Here is a 22,464-nt window from a genome sequence, read left to right on the forward strand (position 1 = left end):
GCTTCAAGTTTTTGATTGATTAGAAAGTTGAATTGAAGTTGAGTGAAGCTAAGGCATAAGGTTAGTGCTAGAAATTCTCTTGGAATTTAAAATTTATGCAAGTTGATTTAGGATTTGCTCAAACATGGAATTTTGTGTTGTGACTTGAATTTGATGATGTTGAGGTTGATTATTGACTATTAGAAGTGCTATAAATGTGAATTGAAGTTTGAAAGTTGGGTGAAATTGAAAATTGGAAGTGCTTCTCTTATGCAGGAAATTCGGACCTATGAGTCCAGGGTATTGTTTGACCTATAACTGAAGTTGTGTGACTCCAATTGGTATGAGGCCAATTGGAGGTGAAACTAGACACATAATGGCACAACTTTTTTGAAGAAACCATGCCCAGAAAACCAAACCAAGTGGACCAAAAGTTTGCCCTAATCCGGGTGACCTGCAGTCTGCCTGGGCAAAATGACCAAATGAACAGTGTTTGGTCGTTTGGCCATAAATCAGTGTAAAAAGGTCCAATTGACCTGAAATTTTACCAGCAACAAGCTGAGATATAGACCAACAACTTTCATGAAGAACACAAATCCAAATTCTGACCATAACCTAGTCAAATTGCCAACCAAACTTAGGTCACCAAATCTGACAGAACCAAATTGCCCAGAAAATCTGGGTACAGGTCACTCCGGCCAGTTATGGTAAAATGACAATAACTTGAGCTACAAAACTCCAAATTGAGTGATTCAAAAAAAGAAATTCAACTAGACAAAATAAGAAATAACTTTCATGTTGATCATTTTGCTAAATTCCCACTGCAAAAATGACCAATGGAACAGTAAAGACAAAGCATGAAAACTGAAAATTTTGCCCAATTAACATTAAGCTTGGAAATGGTATTGGCAACCAATACCAACAATTTTGAATGCAAAATGTGGTATCTTGGAGAACTTAGGTTCAATAAATTTATTATGTATTAAAAAGTCAACAATTTGAGTGAATAGTAATGTGAATAGTAATACAAAGAAACAAAGTATAATAACTAAATTGGTAGAGGAAATTAAGGTATGAAATTTGGAATCCATGAAACATTCATAGATTACTTGGAATAGAAATAGTAATTCACCTGAATGACTTAATGAACATTTAAGTTATGTGAGTATATAGTTAGGATTTATTCCCATTACTAGTAGGTCTAATAAAACATAAGTAATACCACTTGAATATGAAATGACATTAACCTAGATGGATTGTTGAGTATAAATAGGATGAGGTTTACATTAGGATTTATGTTTCCATTACAAATAAGATAATAACACCTTGTATGAGTTATGAATTCATATAAATATTGTAATGAATAAATGAATCACATGAAAATATGAATGGAACATTAGTTTTTTTTATAAGAGAAAGGAAAAATGTTTTGAGTACAATGGTATATGAACACCATTGTTGTGAATTATGATCAATATGAATGATGTAAAGAATGTATGAATATTATGATGAATGTATAAATTATGAAATTTATCATGAAATAATAAAGTCATAAAACACAATATATTAATATTTAATGATATTATATGCCCTTGTATTGCCTGGACATGTGTGTCAGATTGAATAGTTTGGCATGCCAATAGAGTATTGTTTTAGCAGTACTGCAAAAGGCTTTGTGCCCGTATTCATGGCTTTGAGCCCGCATTCATGGCATTATGCCAACATTCATGGCTTTTATGCCCGATTATGTGTTATCATGGCTCTTTAGCCATACGGACTGCATACGTGGTTGACGTTCTGCATCCCATGGTATGACGGCCCGAGGCACCGCGGTGTCCAGTGCCAACGACCCATTATCCAGTTTAGTCAGCTTGTCATTGGTTACTTGGGCAGTGAAATTTATTGAGATAAGTTAAGAATATTAGCAATTTAAAATATTAGAAATTAAATAAAATAAATGAGTAAGATGACCTAAAATAAATTAGAATAATTATTTATTACAAAGAATCGAAATGAACTGGACCGATATCAAAATTTACTTATTATGAAATAATCTGAGATAACCTAGAAAGTATTGAGAAAATGCTAAAAGATTAGCAAAGAAAATTATAACATACATAAATATTGCAAATGTGACTTACATAATAATATAAGCATAAATTTATCATTTTTAGATCATTTTTCTTTGTACATTATTACTGTACATTGGCAAAATAAACACTTCCAAAGAAGACTAAATTAAGATAAAACATATTAAATTTTAGAAACCGCATGTGAAGTATAAATAAATCTTAATTATTTGAATTATGTTTTATTTTTATCTTTATTTCTATATTATTTCCTTGTTATATTATTGCACCACTAAGCAGCAATGCTTAGCGCGATGGAATTGTTTCCTCGCGCAGGTACTGAAGTTAAAACCCAGCGAATACTAAACAGAGATTTTGGAGTTCTGATCGATCTGCAGAGCGTTCAAGGTTGTCACCTCCTCAGCAATGCATGTAGATAGGGCTCAAATTAAGCATATCATATATTTTGTGTATGTTATTTATTTTTTATATTGACATGTAAATTAGTAAATTGTAATTAATTTGTATATCATGTAAATTAAGGATTTATTTAATTATTGCAAATGATGTAAATTAAAGCAAATTTGAGAATTTTGCTGTAAGAATGGAACATAAATGAATTTGTACAAATAAGTATAAATTTAAATTACATAATGATTTTTCAAATGATGATATGAGCATGGATGAGATTATACTTAGAAAATATTGGTGAATTTTCAAACAGATGAATAGTAAAACACGTCAAACGAAAATAAAATAGAAGAAACTCCGTTAGTTTTTCCGTCAAAAAATAATCAATATTAAATATAACGAGAATAAAATTTTTAAAGAAATAAAGTAAGATAAGTTAGGGTGCTCCGGCACCGAATGTAGCACGCTTTGTTCGGCTACACTGTAGTCGGGTGAGGGGTGTTACAGAGGATACTCGATTGTTTTTGTAGTTTCGGAACTCGATTCACAGTGAGGTAATAAGTTTAATCAATCACTGTGAATTTGTTAAGGAATTGATAGATTACTTAGATTTTCTGTATTCTGGTAAAGGAAATATCTCCCATATTTATGATGTTTATAATGCATTCTACCGTGCTGAGAAAGATAAGTCTCTCACAGCTTATTTTATGGATTGTAAACAGGTATACAAGGAACTTAATGTATTGTTGCCTTTTAGTTCTGATGTAAAAGTTTAGCAGGCCCAACGGGAGCAACTGACTGTTATGAGTTTTCTTGCAGGCCTTCCTTCAAAGTATGAGACTACTAAATCTCAAATTCTCTCCAGTTCTAAGATTTCCTCTTTACATGAAATATTCACACGGGTCCTTCAAATAGAGAGTACTCAATCTTCACAGCCTGCCAGTAATGCTCTTATCAGCCGTAATCCAAATGGACAACAAGGTAATAGAAGAGGGAATAGAGGAGGAATTACAGGCAACAGAGGTAATCAACGTAATGGGGAGGCTAGTTCTAATCAGGACTCAAGAGGAGTCATTTGTTATTATTGCCATAAGCCTGGCCATACAAAATATAATTGTCCATAACTTCAGAGGAAAAATCAGTAATCACAGATGGCAAATATGGCAGCAGAGGATTCTACAGTATCTTCCTCTGAGAAAACTGCTTTAGTATCTGCAAAGGATTTTGCACAGTTTTTCCAATATCAGGCATCTCTAAATCCTATCAGTTCCCTTGTCACCGTGATCACTGAGTCAAGTAAATCCACTACATGCCTTGCGTCTTCCTCATCCAAATGGGTTATTGATTCTGGTGCGACAGATTACATGACAGGTAATTCTAGTCTTCTATCTGCTTTTCAGTCTAATCTCACTTCCTAGCTGATGGTTCTACTTCTTCTGTCATGGGTTCTGGAACTACGAACTCGACTTCGTCAATTTCTTTTTCATCTGTTTTGTATCTACCAAAATTCTTTTTTAATCTACTTTCTATTAATAAACTTACTCGTACCTTAAATTGTTCTGTTTTCTTTTTTCCTGATCAGTGTTTGTTTCAGAATCTTACGACGAAACAGATTATTGGTAGAGGACATGAGTCAGGTGGTCTCTACATTTTGGAAAATCATATATCACGGTCGCTTATTTGCTCCAGTACCTTAACACCTCTTGAAGCTCATTGTAGATTGGGTCATCCTTCTTTGTTTACCATAAAGAAGCTGTGTCCTCAGTTACATTCTTTATCAGTAGTAAAATGTCAGTCGCGTCAGTTTGCAAAACATCGTCGATTGCCTTCTGTGTCTAGAGTCAATAAACGGGCTTATCCCCTTTTGAGTTAGTTCATTCTGATGTTTGGGGTCCTTGTTCTGTTACTTCTAAAACTGAATTTCGTTATTTTGTTACTTTTGTTGATGATTACTCTCAAATTACCTGGTTATATTTAATGAAGAATCGTTCTTAGTTGTTTTCTATCTTTTGTGCCTTTTGTAATTACATCAAAACTTAATTTAATATTTTTGTGTGCATATTAAGAAGTGACAATGTCAAAAAATATTTTTTAGCATAATTTCAATCTTATATGAGACAAAATGGCATTCTTCATCAGTCTTTCTGTGTTGATACCCTATCCCAAAATGGCGTGGCTAAAAAAAAAATCGACATCTTCTTAAGTAACTCGTGCTCTTCTTTTTCATATGAAAGTTCCGAAACACTTTTGAGCAGATGCAGTTTTTACGGCATGTTTTTTTATCAATCGTATGCCGTCTTCTGTCCTTAATGAGGATATTCCTTATAATGCTTTTTTTCCTATAAAATCTGTGTTCCCTATTGAACCCTGCATTTTTTATTGTATCTGTTTTGTGCTTGATGTTCGTCCACAAGTTACTAAATTGGATCCGAAGTCTCTCAAATGTGTCTTCCTTGGGTACTCCCACCTCCAAAAAGGGTACCGCTGTTTCTCTTCTACTCTTAATCGTTATCTTGTTTCTGTAGATGTCACATTTTTTGAGTCCACTCCATTCTTTCCTCAATCATCTGTGTATGAGAGTCAGGGGGAGGAGGACGATCTCTGACCTAGACTTACCTATCACTCTTCGTAAAGGTAAGCGTTCATGCACTTACCCTATCTCTTCTTTTGTTTCTTATAATCAATTGTCTTCTTGTTCTCGGTGTTTTGTTACTTCTTTAGACTCTGTTCCTATCCCTAATACTATTGGTTAGACACTGTCTCATCCTGGCTGGTGTGCTGCTATGCAAGAGAAAATGGAGGCTTTAGATGCTAATGGTATATGGGAACTGTTGCCTTTTGCCCACTGGTAAGAAAGTTATTGATTACAAATGGGTATTTACAGTAAAGGTAAATCCTGATGGTTCTGTGACTAAGTTAAAAGCACGCCTTGTGGTAAAAGAATATGCTTAGACATATGGGGTTGATTACTCTTATACTTTTTCTTCTGTAACTAAACTTACTTCTGTTCACTTGTTTATCTCTTTAGCAGCTACATATAATTGGCCCCTGCACCAATTGGATATCAAGAATGCTTTCCTTCATGGTGATCTTCAAGAGGAGGTATATATGAAGCAACCGCCTGGGTTTGTTGCTCAGGGGGAGTTGGATAAAGTTTGTAGGCTTCAGAAGTCTCTTTATGGCTTGAAACAAAGTCCTAGGGCCTGGTTTGGGAGATTCAGTGAAGCAGTACAGGAATTTGGTATGCAAAAGAGTAAGTGTGATCACTCAATATTTTATAGGCAATCTGAGGCTGGTCTAATTCTCCTAGTAGTCTATGTGGATGACATTATCATCACTGGAAAAGACTCTGCAGCTATTTCATTTCCTCCAAACCCAGTTTCAAACCAAAGACTTGAGATTGTTAAAGTATTTTGTTCGGTATTGAAGTTATGAGAAGTAAGAAGGGTATTTTCTTATCTCAAAAAAAATATATCCTCGATCTATTAACAAAGACAGAAAAATTAAGTGCTAAGCCTTACAGTGCACCAATGACTCTAAATTTACAACTGTTAGCAGGGGATAGTGAGTTGTTTGAAGATCCAAAGAGATACAGGAAATTGATAGGAAAATTGAACTACCTTACAGTCACTCGTCCTAACATTGCTTATGCCGTTAGTGTGGTAAGTCAGTTTATGTCCTCCTCAACTGTTGCTCATTGAGAAGCCTTTGGACAAATCTTGTGTTATCTGAAGGGCGCTCCAGGAAGATATTTGTTATATGATAATCATGGGCATTTGAATGTTGAATGTTTTTCAGATGCCGACTGGGCTGAATCTAAGGTTGACAGGAGGTCAACTACTGGATATTGCGTTTTTATTGGAGGAAATTTGATGTCTTGGAGAAGCAAGAAGCAAAGTGTAGTTTCTCGATCTAGTGCTGAATCGGAATACAGAGCCATGGCACAATCAATATGTGAGGTAAAGTAGAAACTTCAATTACTAAATGAAACAGGTTTTAAGACCTCCCTGCCTGCGAAATTGTGGTCTGATAATCAAGCAGCTCTCCATATTGCTTCTAATCCGGTGTTTCATGAGCGGACCAAACATATTGAGATTGATTGTCACTTTGTTCGTGAAAAGATCCAACAACAGATCATCTCAACAGGACACATCAAAACTGGAGAGCAGTTAGGAGATATTTTCACAAAAGCTCTGAATGGAGTTAGGATTGACTACATTTGTAACAAGTTGAGCATGATTAACATCTATAGCAAACCTCTTCCATATAGCAAACCTCTTCCTGGAGCGCCCTTCAGATAACACAAGATTTGTTCCAAGGCTTCCAATAAGTAACAGTTGGGGAAGACATAACTGACTTACCACACTAACGGCATAAGCAATGTCAGGACGAATGACTATAAAGTAGTTCAATTTTCCTACCAATCTCCTGTATCTCTCTGGATCTTCAAACAACTCACTATCCCCTGCTAACAGTTGTAAAGTTGGAGCCATTGGTGCGCTACAAGGCTTAGCACCTAATTTTCCTGTCTCTGTCAATAGATCGAGGATATATTTTCTTTGAGACAAGAAAATACCCTTCTTACTTCTCATAACTTTGATACCCAAAAAATACTTTAACAATCCCAAGTCTTTGATCTGAAACTGAGTTTGGAGGAAGATTTTAAGAGATGAAATACCTGCAGAGTCACTCCCAGTGATGACAATGTCATCCACATAGACTACCAAGAGAATTAGACCAGCCTCAGATTGCCTATAAAATACTGAGTGATCACACTTACTCTTTTGAATACCAAATTCTTGTACTGCTTCACTGAATCTCTCAAACCATGCCCTAGGACTTTGTTTCAAGCCATAAAGAGACTTCTGAAGCCTACAAACTTTACCTAACTCCCCCTGAGCAACAAACCCAGGTGGTTGCTCCATATACACCTCCTCCTGAAGATCACCATGAAGAAAAGCATTCTTGATATCCAATTGATGCAGGGGCCAATCATATGTAGCTGCTAAAGAGATAAACAAGCGAATAAAAGTAAGTTTAGCTACAGGAGAAAAAGTATCAGAGTAATCAACTCCATATGTCTGAGCATATCCTTTTGCTACAAGACGTACTTTTAACCTAGCCACAGAACCATCAGGATTTACCTTTACCGTAAATATCCATTTGCAACCAATAGCTTTCTTACCAGTGGGCAAAGGGAATAGTTCACATGTACCATTAGCATCTAAAGCCTCCATTTCCTCTTTCGTAGCATCACACCAGCCAGGATGAGACAGTGCCTCACCAACAGTATTAGAGATAGGAACAGAGTCTAAAGAAGTAACAAAACACCGAGAACAAGAAGACAATTGATTATAAGAAACAAAAGAAGAGATAGGATAAGTACATGAATGTTTACCTTTACGAAGAGCAATGGGTAAGTCTAGATCAGAATCATGATCAGTATGAGGTACAGGATCTCCCAACGAAGTAGCTGGTGGAGGATCTGAGTCAGGAATCTCCAATCTCCTGGAATAAACATGAACAACGGGAGGTCGAGTAGGTCTAGAGACAGAAGGAACAGGCTATGGGAGAGGACTAGACATTGGTTGGACAGTATATATTAAGAGATCATCCTCCTCCCCCTGACTCTCATACACAGATGATGGAGGAAAAAATGGAGTGGACTCAAAAAATGTGACATCTGCAGAAACAAGATAACGATTAAGAGTAGGAGAGAAACAACGGTACCCTTTTTGGAGCCGGGAGTACCCAAGGAAGACACATTTGAGAAATTTTGAATCCAATTTAGTAATCTGTGGACGAACATCACGCACAAAACAGGTACAATCAAAAATACGGAGTTCAACAGGGAACAAAGATTTTGTAGGAAACAAAGAAGTATAAGGAATATCCCCATTAAGGACAGAAGACGGCATACGATTGATCAAAAAACATGTCGTAGAAACTGCATCCGTCCAAAAATATTTAGGTACTTTCATCTAAAAAAGAAGAGCACGAGTTATCTCAAGAAGATGCCAATTTTTTCTTTCGGCCACGCCATTTTGGAATGGGGTATCTACACAGAAAAACTGATGAAGAATGCCATTTTGTGTCATAAAAGGCTGAAATTGTGCTGAAAAGTATTCTTTGGCATTGTCACTTCTTAATATGCGCACAGAAATATTAAATTGAGTTTTGATTTCATTACAAAAAGCGCAAAAGATAGAAAATAACTCAGAACGATTCTTCATTAAATATAACCAGGTAACACGAGAGTAATCATCAACAAAAGTAACAAAATAACGAAATCCAGTTTTAGATGTAACAGAACAAGGACCCCAAACATCAGAATGAACTAACTAAAAAGAGAATGAAGCCAGTTTATTGACTCTAGACACAGAAGGCAACGATGATGTTTTGCAAACTGACACGACTCACATTCTAGTACTGATAAAGATTGAAATTGAGAACACAGCTTCTTCATGATAGACAAAGAAGGATGACTCAATCTACAATGAGCTTCAAGAGGTGTTAAAGTACTGGAGCAAACAAGCGACCGCGGTTCATGATTTTCCAGAATGTAGAGACCACCTGACTCGCGTCCTCTACCAATAATCTGCTTCGTCGTAAGATCCTGAAACAAACACTGGTCAAGAAAAAAGGAAACAGAACAATTTAAGGTACGAGTAAGTCTACTAACAAAAAGTAGATTAAAAAAGAATTTTGGTAGACACAAAATAGAAGACAAAGAAATTGATGAAGTCGGGTTTGCAATTCTAGAACCCATGACACAAGAAGTAGAACCATCAGCTAAAGTAACAATAGAAGAAGTGAGATTAGACTGAAAAGCAGATAGAAGACTAGAATTACCTGTCATGTGATTTGTCGCACCAGAATCAATAACCCATTTGGATGAAGAAGACACAAGGCATGCAGTAGATTTTTCCTCTGAAGTTGCGGACAATTATATTTTGTATGGCCAGGCTCATGGCAATAATAACAAATGACTCCTTTTGAGTCCTTATTAGAACTAGCCTCTCCATTACGCTGATTATTTCTGTTGCCTATAATTCCTCCTCTACTTCCTCTTCTATTACCCTGTTGTCCATTTGGATTACGGCCAATAAGAGCACTACTGGCAGGCTGTGAAGATTGAGTACTCTCTGTACGAAGGACCCGTGTGAACGTTTTATGCAAAGAGAAAATCTCGAATCGAGAGAATCGAGATTTAGCGCCTCATACATCAAGGAAGGCTGCAAGAAAACTCATAACAGCTTGCTCGTTGGGCTCTTTGAACTTTCACATCAGGACTAAAAGGCAACAATACATTAAGTTCCTTATATACCCGTTTAAAATTCATAAAATAAGCCGTGAGAGACTTATCCTCTTTCTCAGCACAGTAGAATGCCTTACAAACATCATAAATACGGAAGATATTCCCTTTACCAAAATACAGAAAATCTAAGTAATCCATCAATTCCTTAACAAATTCACAGTGATTAATTAAACTAATTACCTCACTATGAATCGAGTTCCGAAACTGCAAAAACAACCAAGCATCCTCCCTTAACCAAGTTTGTCGTGTATCATCAGTGGGTGAATCTTTAGTAAGGTGATCATCCTTATCAATGCTACGCAAATAGACCCTAACAGTCTTTACTCCACTCCAGGTAATTCGAACCATTAAGTTTGTGTTCCGTGATCTTAGTCATCACCGGAATCACATCAGAAATAACATTCTTATTGTCTGCCATTTGTTGAGACAAAGAAAACTAACCGAAACGCTAATTCAAAGTGCTTATAGCAGCAAAATAACCCAAAATCACAAATCAAGCAAATACCGAAATAGGATCTGAGAGCCAAACCTCAGAAGTCCTTTAATGGTATACTGAATCAGGCAACAGCACACAGTGGTGGAATGAGGGGGTTAAAGCGACGCCGGAGATGTTGATCGGGGTCGAAACGGCCGATCGGCGGCCAAGATCTATTCTGAGCTGGGTAGTGAGAACAAATAGTCACCCTAGATTGATGACCTGCTCTGATACCATGTAGAAAGAGATAATTCTTATTGATTTCAATTAATCTGTACATGGGTATATATATACAATTGATTCCTATAATTGTGTTCTACTAATTAGGAAGAAATCCTAAATAAGAAATCCTAAATAGGAAATCCTAAATAGGAATACAGAATACAGAATATACAGAGAAATAATATAGTGATTGACTTTCCATAACATAGTGATTGACTTTCCATAACAGAAATGTTCTATGCTTTAATGAAAATGTTGAAGTGCAGTTGCTTATGAGTTGTTTTTACCAGGTTTTAGACTTATTATGGGTTTTAGCAACCTTAAACTAACCCATTCCCCAGCACTGGTATCAGCCCCCTAGTTGGGTCATTACACTTACCTTTTGTGTATTGTTGACCAAACAAGGGAGAAGCACAAGGAGTTTGCTGTGGTTCAAGGGTTGAATTGAGATCACATGATTCGTGTGAACAGACCAGAGGATCTACACATGGAGATCTAGCTTCCCGGAGGGTGGAATTTGATTATGCTACCCATCCATTAAGAAATCCCTCAACCCATGCTTAGGTTCTTGGGTTGTTCTTAATCTTTAAGTCTCTTGATGGCAAAATAAGCTTAAAGGCCAATTGGGATCACAAGTGTTATAACTATATGTTGGGCATATTAATTAACATAGAAATGATATTGATTGCATGTGTTGCATGACATCTAGATTGATTAAAATTAAAATTGCCTAATTACCAAACCCTGTCGCTTCCACTCCATACAATTACTCTGCCTAATTACAATATAACTTCCTAATCTAAGACACAATCTGAAAGAGTATCTTAGCACCTCCCCACCTCCCCAAAGCTATAGCATATATGTAGTATGCACCCAACTTGTTACAGATATACTCAATTATAAATACTATAAGGGATTTAGTAATAATGTTTGCTAACTGGTCATTTGAGTTGACAAAACTAGTAGCAATGCTTCCTTATTCAATCATCTACACGATAAAGTGACAACTTATCTCTATATGTATCGTTCTTTCATGAAACATGATATTTGAGGCAATAAGTAACATTGCTTAATTGTCACAAATCCGCTTCATTTGTTTGTCTCCGACACATTTCAACTCCTAATGAAGCAGCTTTAACCAAATAAACTTACAAGTGGCTAAGGCCATAGCTCGATACTCTGCTTCAACACTTGATCTAGCCAATATATTTTGCTTTTTGCTTTTACAAGATATTAGATTCCCCCAATTAGGATACAATACCTTGAAATAGATCATCTATCCAAGGAAGAACCTACTCAATATGCATCGAAGTACCCACCAATTTGTGTGTATCCTCTACTTTTATACATCACAATCGTCCTAAGGCTCCATTGATATATCTGAGAATGTGAATTACTGCACTTCATGACTATCACAAGGAGCTTGAAAAAGCTGACTAACTACACTTATAGCAAACAAAATGCCTAGATGTGTGATTGTGAGGTAGTTAAGCTTGCTAACAAGTTTCAATATTGACCAGGGCCTTTCAATGGTTGCCTCTATTTAGAAACAAGTTTAACATTTAGATCCACGAGAGTACCAACACATTTGCATTCTAACATACTAGTTTCTTCCAATATGTGCAATGCATACTTCTTCTGTGAAATGTCAATTCCAGTGCTAAACTATGCTATCTTAATGCCAAGAAAGTACTTAAGTTTTCCCAAATTTTTTATCTAGAAATGATTGACAAGATGCTATTTGAGTTGAGTAATAGATCCATGATCATCACCTGTTATGGCAATGTCATCAACATAAACTATCAAATAAACACACTTGTTATTCAGGCTACTAGATAACAATACTAAATAGACCAAACCATGCCTTTAGGGACTACTTTAAACCATAAAGAGATCGACTTAATCAATAAACTAAGCCTAACTCACCCTAAGTAACAAACCCTGAAGGTTGCTCCATATAGACTTCTTGGGCGAGTTCTCCATGTAATAAGGCATTTTTTGTCCAATTAATGAAGTGGCTAGCGAAACATGATAGCCATACATATAAGAACGCGAACAAATGTAATTTTTGCTGTCACTATAATCTCACCCAAATACCTGAGTATACCCTTTTGCAACAAGTTGGGCTTTGAGATGAACAACCTTCCCATCAAGATGTACCTTAATTGTAAACGCCCATCATCAGCCAACTATAGTTTTACCATGTGGTAGTGGAACTATCTCCCAAGTACCATTAGCATGAAAAGTAGTCATTTCCACAACCATAACATTAAGCCAGCCAGGATAGGACATTGCTTCTATTACAGTCTTAGGTATTGGGATAGTAGATAAATTGGAAATGAAGGCATAATAGAAAGGTGTAATTACTTTTTTATGTAAAATTTGATTTAATTATTATATATTATTTTAAACACCTAATATATTAGTTCACTAATTTGTTCATATATAATTATACGTTTATTGTTTACAATAAATGACAACCCTTTTAGTTGTACTTTATACTATAATCAATGAAAAAAATTAAATATAAACAAATGTCATGTATCACTTTATGGTTACATATTTTTATTCAAATTATATACGTAAAATGATTTAAATATGTTCTTACAATCCAAATATATATTGAAAAATTATATAGAAAAATTATCATCAAACATTTTAAATTTATTTATCATATAAAAATAACTTTATTTTCATATAAAATTAAACTTATATTATAAACAAGTATATTTTATATAACTTAATCACATAATAATTCATAATATTTTCAAATAATAGCTATTAATATAATCTTTTATAAAATAATTATAAACAATATTAATATATTTACAACATTAGGAAGTGCAATAATTAATATAAATAAATTTGCAAATATGCGAGCTCACGAACCTATTTAATTTTAATTAGCTCACTCTCTAACATATTTAACGAGAATGAACCTAATTAATGAGCTTGTTTAACGAGCCTTTAAACGATCCAGCTTGTGAAGCTGTAAAAAAGCAGGCTCATGAATCATAACGAGCCGAATACTATTGAGCTTGAGTTCAAATCGTTCATTAAACGAAATTAAAAATAATGCTAGAGCTAATTGAGCCAAACTTTTATTAAACCGAGTCTCGAGCAACTCGACTCAACAAGTTTGATCTCGACAATGTATAGGTTCTATAAATAAGGCATTAATATTATGTATTAGGAACATAGGCAACCAATTCAATATTTGCTATTTAGGTCTTTGATTCACAAATCACTGTCTTTGATTCACAAATCACAAAGAAATGGTACCTTATTGGAAGTAACAGGCATTACACCAATAATTACAAAAATTCTATTAAGGCACCAACAACTCCCCACTTTCCTCACTTCTTCCCATTCTCCAACTACCAACAACTCCCCCATGTCTCCTGGTTCCTTTTTGTAGCTTCCCCTACTTTAGACAACTTTTATCTCACCAAATTTATTGAGATCCTCACATTATTTTCCATTCACAAGGATTGCAAACACAAACTATTAATTTATTTTTTTTACAACTATGAATCTTTAAATCTACAAAAGCTTTATGCTTTTAAAGTACTTTCCTATAATATTTAGCGTCAATTTTTTATGGTAACCACAAATTCTTTGAAGTCATGTTCTATTATTTAATAAAATGTTCCTTCAGTTTTAAGATAAAAGTTGAATGAATATTGAGTTTTCTCCTCCTTTTCAGATTTCGTCTCTTCTGTCTCCTTTCTTCCTTTACCTCCTCTAATCTATTCAGCTCTTTCTTATCCATCTTCCCAATTTCCCTCAGTCCCTCTCTTCTCATTCCTATGGTCTTTTCTTTTTCTCTCCTCAATCTTTCTCTCACTTTCTCTACTTTGGTTTTGCATCAGCCACTTTATTCAATACTAGTAGTCATAAAAGAACCAAGCATAACTCAGCATTATGTGGGAAGAAAGAGGAAGAAAGCAACTTTCAGACTAATAACTCTACTAAATTCTTGAATTATTTGATCATAATTGACACATGGACAGCATTTATAAGGATAAGTCATAAGTCCAACCACAAATTAAATAAATTCAAGTTGACTAGAGATTTCTATAAAAATATTCAAGAACTTCAACAATTAGACACCAAACGGAATGCAAATTTGTGTTTAATGATCAATAATAAGAGGAAAAAAATATATTACTTGACATAGCTTATAAGAATCTTAGAAGATTCAGGATACTTACAACTAATATCACCCTCCCTGATGCAGAAAACTGTTCACCAGCAATATCAATTTCAACAATAGTTTCAGCCCCAACAGCTGGTTGAGAAACACATGCCAGAAAATGGCGAACAACCAACTCATACACTCTCTACAAACAATTTAAGTATCAATTTCAGTAACACAATAAAGGCCACAATCCTTAATTTGGACCCAGAAAATAATTGCCAAAAAATACATATAGAATATACTTGAAGAGTGGTAACAACAACTGTACTTACATGATGATCTTGACTCCATCCAATTTCACCAGCAGAAAACTTTGTTGGATGAATGGGAGGATGTGCTTTGTCATCGTGTCCACCACTGCTGGGATTTCTCCATAATCCTGTTCCAGGATCTAAGAGTCGTTGAGCATATGAACCCCATACCGGATGCTCCTGTTGTTCTCGCACAATTGTCTGCATCAGGTTAAGAGAATAATTTGTCAAAACAATAGTGGCTGAAAAACAAACAAAAGGTGCATGCATAAATTTGCTGCTAGAAAATTAATAAAATGCAGAGATGATAAGGCACAAGATCATTAACTGTTAATTTGCCAAAAATATAAAACATACAAAACATTTCAATAAACTAAGAGGAGATATTAATGGAGCAATAGACTAGCATTTATGAACAGCATCTTTATGGAAAAATTGAAAGACATCATCAAGGATTAGGGCTTAAATAATTTCAATAACCAAAATATTTGATAGTTATTAAAGCTTGAATTTCATAACAAAATTGGGAGGATAATCATTTGTAGTCATTATTATTGATTCAGCAGCAGTCATTAAGTTCATAGGTATTAACAAACCTTTCAACATTGTTTTTATCTCAGTAAGGCCATTATTGCTAGTTTTCTATAGAACTGTAACCAAATTTTTAAAATTTTTATACTATTTTATAATTTTAAATATAGATTATAGGGCTTTTTAACTTAGTCAACATATCAAAAATTTAACAAAATATCTACAGAAACACAGCAACAATGACCTTATTAAAACAAAACTAAGAGCTTATTTGGGATTGAGGTACAAACCTCCTTATTGGAAAAGAACTCTTTTAGATGTTAAATGAAAAAAATAAAAATAAAAAAAAAGAAAAGAAAAAAAAGCAACTTGAAATTGTTGTTTAGTTGTTTTAGAGTTCCTAATGCTAAAACATGCTAAATCCAAATTAAAAACATTTTTTTATCACATCTAACTAATATATTCAAGGTGATCTTTTTTTTTTTCCCAACTGCAAATCGAACAAAAATGCCAAACAGAACCTAAAATTAGGAAATTTTGCTGATACGATACGAAGTTCAGTGACCACATTATTTTTAAACGATTGCACTAAAATTAAAGTGAACAAATGTGAAATTAAAACCCAATCATAAAACCTTTAAACCTAAAATGAACCTACAAGAGGCATGGCTAACCAGAGGTCTAATGTACCTATATGGGGAAATTGTGTTCTCCAATCCACTGAACCAAGCACACCCTAAAGGACTAGAGAAACTTACACTTTTGCCCAATTGGCTAAAGGGCATTGTGGTAAAAATGAAGTTCTACTAAGGTTGGAAAGAGACAATCAAGAAGTTTCTCATTAAAAAATTAATTTCATGTGAGCATATTATTGACAGAAACAATAAAACTTAGTCTAAATAAATATATGGAATATTATGTGCATGTGTGCAGCGAAAGAAAGAGAGTAAAACATTTTCCATTGATCCTAAAAACACTTTACATCATATTACATAGATCATTGAGAAATGTATAAAAAATAAAAACAAAAGCTCCTTATATTCATTTGGGAGGGGCACAGACTGGGGGTTAAGCATCATGCTTACTCACTCACTACTATCCAAATGACCTATAATAGATCCCCTGAAAATTCCTAAGGGTTCACAAAACAAATCTGCTACCTCCGCTATATATGCCACAAAGGATGGACAATCACTATCCTGAAATTACTTCAGAAACTATTTACAGCAGTATAAGAATGCTGATGTATAAACGAATTAATGTCAATAGCAGGAAAAAAGTCATTTGCACCTCCAGTTTCAAAAGTGATGCTAACAGACAGAAGGAAGTTCCAGTCCATACAAACTGAAAATAAGTGATAACTCCAAGCAAAAGAAAATCAAAGTAACAGTGAAAGGACAACAAGTTATCATGCTAATTGCTAATAGTTAGGTGCCTCACTTGTTATGCTAAGTGGCTTCTGACTAAAACTGAAAATAAGTGATAACTCCAAGAAAAAGAAAATCAAAGAGTGAAAGGACTGCAATTTTTCATGCTAATTGCTAACAGTTAGGAACCACACGTGTTATATTAAGTGGCTTCTGACAGCAACTTGATTTAAATTCTAAACAGGAGTTAAATATGATTCCATGAAAGAGACAAACCTCAGACTACCAAACATTTTTAAGTCGCACACACATACATTATGACTAAAGGATGAGCCCTAGTGCAACATTAAGTTTGCTCTCTTATGACCCAGAGATCAAAGTTTAAACCACAGAAACAATTTTCTTGCAACAAAAGGGGGAGAATAACACCATTTGCATAGCTAAATGCCTACTACAGTGACAATATTTATACGTCCTCTAATTATTTCATGTACTGTGCATCACTTATGAAGTTAATTTTCTTTAGTTCATATGTTTCTTCCCCTTCTATTCTAGTTTTCAAAAAATAATTCCTTTTGAGGTATGAGGTATAATGAAATAAGTAGAAATTATCACCAAAACCAAACATATGATAAGAACCAAAGCTACCAACATGCAAATCAGTCCTGCTAGAGAAGCCATCGGTCTCTGTACGAGGATAACTAATGAAACCAGCTTGGTATAGATCTTCTGCCACCTATAAACAACAAAAGAATAAAGGAGTCTAGAGATTGAAAAAATTCCAATCTGTAAAAGTGTGTCAAATGACAGAATATATCTCTATTATAAAAGAAAGAGAAGGGAACAAGGGCTACATAAGTACATATAAAGAAATCAGAGGGAAAAAAAATATGTGAGTAGAGATGACAGTGATATTGCAATTTAAAATGCACAATATATACTCCCCCGACTATTTTTGAAGCAACTGAAGCATTGAGGTGCATTATCATCTATTATGATCAAATCACTCTTTGCTTCAACATTTAATTCAAAGATTCTTTATCATTAGCTCAGTAACTTCAAAGTAATTGCAAGGATATAATTTTTGAAAAAATCATGACAGCAAATAGAACAAGCCAATAAATCTAAAACAAAAAATGAGTAAATAAGTACAGGTAAGTATCACTAAAAGTATTATATCCAGCTGTTTTACTTTCATGGTCTGTTCAGAACTCATTCTGAAATATCTTGAGGCACGTTTTTCAAGCTCAATTGTACTCAGAGGATGCGGAGGGTACTTTCGCTTCTCCTGCTGATGAACCTTTGTTACCTGATTGGGTAATAGAAATATAAAAGATTCAAGCTTCAAAAGAAGCATATCAAAATTTGAAATATATAAAGCATATGATTTCCATGACTTACAGTCGCAGCTGGTTCCTGAACACACATTTCATAAAGTATAACAGCAGAAGTGTAATCAAAAAGATGTCCACGCCTGAAAAACTAAATTATTAGTAAAAGTTCATTGCAAAACTTTTATAACTCAAAAGGGAAATGCAAAGAACCAAGCCTTCACAGTTTACATCCAACTGAAGGTTGCAATGCCTTCATCTGTTGTGTGAGAACAATTAATAGTCCAAAACTCTTCTGGCTCATGTGATTGTATCTCCCAATAACGTTCGACAATAAAGCCAAGCGTAGGGAACTACATTTGTAAAGGAAGCAGAATGACTAAATCATAACACTGCACGACCAGTTTCAATTTCATATTAGTTATATTTGCATAATTTTTAAGTTGTAACTAGAATCACACCTGACAAGGCCCATAACTTAGAACAAGATTTCTGTCATCTTGAGCAGAACCAATAACAAACTTATCTCTCAGCAGCATGGTTTGAAACCTTGTGAAAGACGCACCAATGCGGAGATCAATTTCCTGCAAAATATTAAAAATTCTATTTCGTTCCTTGTAGATGTAACCAAAAGAAAATATCAATAATAATAATAATAATAATAAATTGAAACACAGTTTACCATAGTTTTTTATCTTATAAAGTGAGTCCTCAAATAGAATTCAGAAAATATGTGAACAGGTAAGGACATCTTTACACATTCAGGTGGTACTAATTTATACTGGAAGTTATTAAAACTAGCTTCATATTTACCATAACAAAATTGGAAGACCTCAGACTGGACGAGGAAAAATACTTACTTGCCTAGCATCCACAGCATCAGAAAACCACTGATTAGGAGAAACAAGATTTTGGGCTGCCTCATGAATTTCCCTGGCATATACAAAATCAACCATCAGGAAACATGAAGTCAGAATGACAATAAAGGAAACATGAACTCAGAACGACAATAACGGAGAAATGAACTCTTTATGAAATAAATCAAGAAAAGAAATATTAGCCTTTAAAACCTGTCAATTAATGCAGAAAAGCGAGCCCTCCATATAGTAAGGTGGCGATTTGCTGCTCCACAAACATCCATCACTTCAAATGCAATGTTTTCTCCCTCTCTATCACAATCAAGCCACAGAATAAGCCACTGGCACCTTCTTGCTTCCTCCTCCAATGTCCTTTTGATATCTATCTTGTCCTACCCAAAAACCAATTGAAGAGATATTTCAGCAAATCATACTTGCGAATAATAGAAAAACATGTATTGCTTGACCATCAGGATCAAAAAAAAGGCCCACATTGAAGGTGACAACTACCTTACTCATTTGAATCATATATTGTTTATAGTGCATTTGTATGCAGTAGTTTTCACTTTTACTGAATTTATGAAAAGATGGGATTTAAATATTCCACTATTTGGATCATGTAATGAAATCTGTAAGTTCCATAGATTGGATGATAATACAAAAGAATTGCAAAATAAAATGATGATGTGATGATAGTGATTACTGTAGCAACAATAGGACAATAATAGTATCAATTCATCATTATGATCCTGGCAGTGGGGATAGTTACGACAATGTCACTATAAGTGTGGCAGTGCTGATGAAATGATAGATAATACGATAACAAGGATGGTAATGGAAATTTTAGAAAAAAAAAATGAAAGGTTAAATAATGACAGCATATTGGCAGTAGCAGTGACAGCATTATGATAGTGATAACAATACCTAATCACGTATTATAATTTTAACTAATGGCTCTATCATTCAGTGATAACAATATATTGTAGCCACGTGATTATAGTGATGGTGGTGGCAAAAGCAACAATCTTGACCACATGGCTGCAATCATGATGGTGATGGTGATGGTGGTTCAGTAATGGCAACACAAAGCAACGGTGTGGCGGCCACACCCATGTAGTGGTACAACACTAGCTGAAACAGTGATGACAATGATAGTATAAATGCAATCAACAGAGGTGACCAATCACAGTGGCTACAGCCACATGGCTCCCATTTTTGTTGAATGAATTTGTGAAATGACACCTGTACAATTGTAACCAAACTAGTTAAATCATTTCCAACGGTGCATCCTAACTCATGTCATAAAAAATAAACAGAAGGTGTACAAACCATTTAACTTACATAGACTAACTTATAATTTTTTAAAATCTAAAGTTTATTTATATAAATTCTAACAAAAGCATGGTTAAAACTTTAGAGTTTATATAAATAAATCTTTAAAGTTTGAAAAATTATAATTTAGTCTATGTAAGTTTGTCTCCTTAAAAAACTACAGCAAAGTTAAATGGTTTGTACAACTTCCTAAGGATAAAGCTCGTCTTTACACTTTTATTCAAATATTTAAAACTCTTTTTCAAATGTTCAAATATTGTTAATTTAGATAATTAGATTATCATTATCAATCTGTCGTGAAACTATATTTATACTGCTTATGTAAAGAATATGAATATAAATAAAAACCCTTCAAACTTCACAATGCCAACTCATAATTGAAATAATATATCACACAGTTCACCATTGAACCGAAAAAGAGCATGCATTTTAAGTAATTAGTTTCACTAATATTCATATAAGTGTAGGGAGACAGAGAGAGAGAGAGAGAGAGAGAGACCTCAGGAACGAATTTACGGACGGGGGCATGGTAGAGATCGGTGGGATCGCAAGAATGCCACTTGCGGAAGCGATCCTCGAACTCGAGCTCCATGAGATGACCAGTGACGGAAGTCACTAGCATATGGCATGGCTGCCCGTTGATCACGTAGTTGAACTCGAAGATCTTGTTGTAGCGGGACCGCCCGTCCCTAACTCTCATCCCATGCTGCTGGTTCCTTGAGAGTATGGTGGCCACCGATTTCGCCACAGACGGCTTCTCCGCGACGTTCAAGACGTTGATCATAGCCGGTGATGGAGAATTTTGGGGATTTCAGAAGCTTTTGAAATGGGGAAATACGCTTGGGAATTGGTGATTTTCGAGAGGGTTTTTTTCCCGCCGATTTGAGGGAGTTTTAGCTAATTACTGAAGTGTCCTTTCTGATATAAAGATGTGCTGGGCTCGCTCGGTTCGGTTGCGTTGGGCCTGGAGATTTGAATCAAATGACAGGGTATCAATTCGTAGTAGTTTTTGGGTTCTTAAAGATTTTGGTCCACTCCGGATCGGAAGCTATTCAGAATTTGATTTCAATTGAATTTCAATTTCAAACAATTCAAAATTGTTTCTTTAAAATTAGGATTTTTTAAAATTAAGAAAAATAAAAAAAGATTAAATTGTATTGTATTCTTCTGAAATAAAAAAAGCGTTAAACCCCGCACAGTGCTGGATGTATTTTTTTATATTTGTTTATTAATATAATTAATAAATAAGAAAATAGTTATATTAAAAATACATTAATTTTATTTTATAATAATATAAATATTATATTTACATCGTAGAAACAAACTTGTAATGTATTAATAATTCAAATCATTAAACTAAAAAAAATTAGATTAGTTTTCAATTCAATTAGTTGTAACGAGGCTTATTATAAATAGTAATTAAAAATTAAATCAATTACAAATATATCGATTAGTAGATTAATTAAATTTAAAAAAATAAAATTTTTTATAAAAAATAAATGGTAGCATTTAGTAATCAAAATATAATCAGTTATAAAAAAAAATTTGTGTCTTTAATTTTATAATTTTACAATTATTTTATAAATTGTTACTATTTACAACTAATTTAACAACAAAAAAATCGATTGCTAATTTAAAAAATTATTAAAAAAATTAAATTTTGAAGTAATAAATACAAAATTCTAATAAATAAAATTTTCAAAAAATTACTAAAATAATAAACAATTAATGAAAAATTATTAATAAAAAATTAATATAAAAATATTATAAAATACAAATGATAACTATTATAAAAAAATATTAACAAAAAATTAAATATAAAAAGATATTTATAAGATAAATTACTAAAAAAATATTTTATATATATATATATGACAAAAAAAATTACTAAAAATTAATACTATAAATAATTCAGTCAACTCAACTAAACTTTTATCCCAAAAATTTAGAGTCGGTTATATGGATTAGCTTTCTCCACTCTAAACGATTTTAGGTTAAATTCTCAGAAATATGTAATGTTTCTAGGTCATGTTGTACTACTCTCCTCAAAGTCAATTTAGGTCTACCCCTTTTTTTTCTTTCTATCCTCTAACCTTATGTGCTCTACTTATCTAACTGGA

At 34.0% G+C, this 22,464-nt stretch overlaps 1 protein-coding gene across 6 annotated transcripts in view; it reads right to left on the minus strand.

Annotated features, from left to right (window-relative positions):
- LOC110636028 (DNA topoisomerase 3-alpha) overlaps positions 1 to 21,244 on the minus strand; it is a 122,509-nt gene extending 101,265 nt beyond the window's left edge. For 4 of the 6 annotated variants that reach the window (XM_021785542.2, XM_021785544.2, XM_021785541.2 and 1 more), the window contains exons 1-10: positions 20,844 to 21,243; positions 19,226 to 19,404; positions 19,016 to 19,088; positions 18,617 to 18,739; positions 18,387 to 18,508; positions 18,226 to 18,298; positions 18,017 to 18,133; positions 17,477 to 17,560; positions 14,948 to 15,127; positions 14,689 to 14,817 (exon numbers count right to left, since the gene is read on the minus strand). In XM_021785542.2, the coding sequence (XP_021641234.1) occupies positions 14,689 to 14,817; positions 14,948 to 15,127; positions 17,477 to 17,560; positions 18,017 to 18,133; positions 18,226 to 18,298; positions 18,387 to 18,508; positions 18,617 to 18,739; positions 19,016 to 19,088; positions 19,226 to 19,404; positions 20,844 to 21,128 (1,365 nt within the window). In that variant the 5' untranslated portion in view covers positions 21,129 to 21,243. Of the gene's footprint in view, positions 1 to 14,688; positions 14,818 to 14,947; positions 15,128 to 17,476; positions 17,561 to 18,016; positions 18,134 to 18,225; positions 18,299 to 18,386; positions 18,509 to 18,616; positions 18,740 to 19,015; positions 19,089 to 19,225; positions 19,405 to 20,843 lie in introns of all 6 variants that reach the window. The other 2 variants (XR_002491269.2, XM_021785545.2) reach the window with 1 other exon arrangement.
- Between the last annotated feature and the right edge of the window lie 1,220 nt (positions 21,245 to 22,464).

Source organism: Hevea brasiliensis, chromosome 10 (assembly GCF_030052815.1).
Source record: "Hevea brasiliensis isolate MT/VB/25A 57/8 chromosome 10, ASM3005281v1, whole genome shotgun sequence".
Classification (NCBI taxonomy): Eukaryota; Viridiplantae; Streptophyta; class Magnoliopsida; order Malpighiales; family Euphorbiaceae; genus Hevea; species Hevea brasiliensis.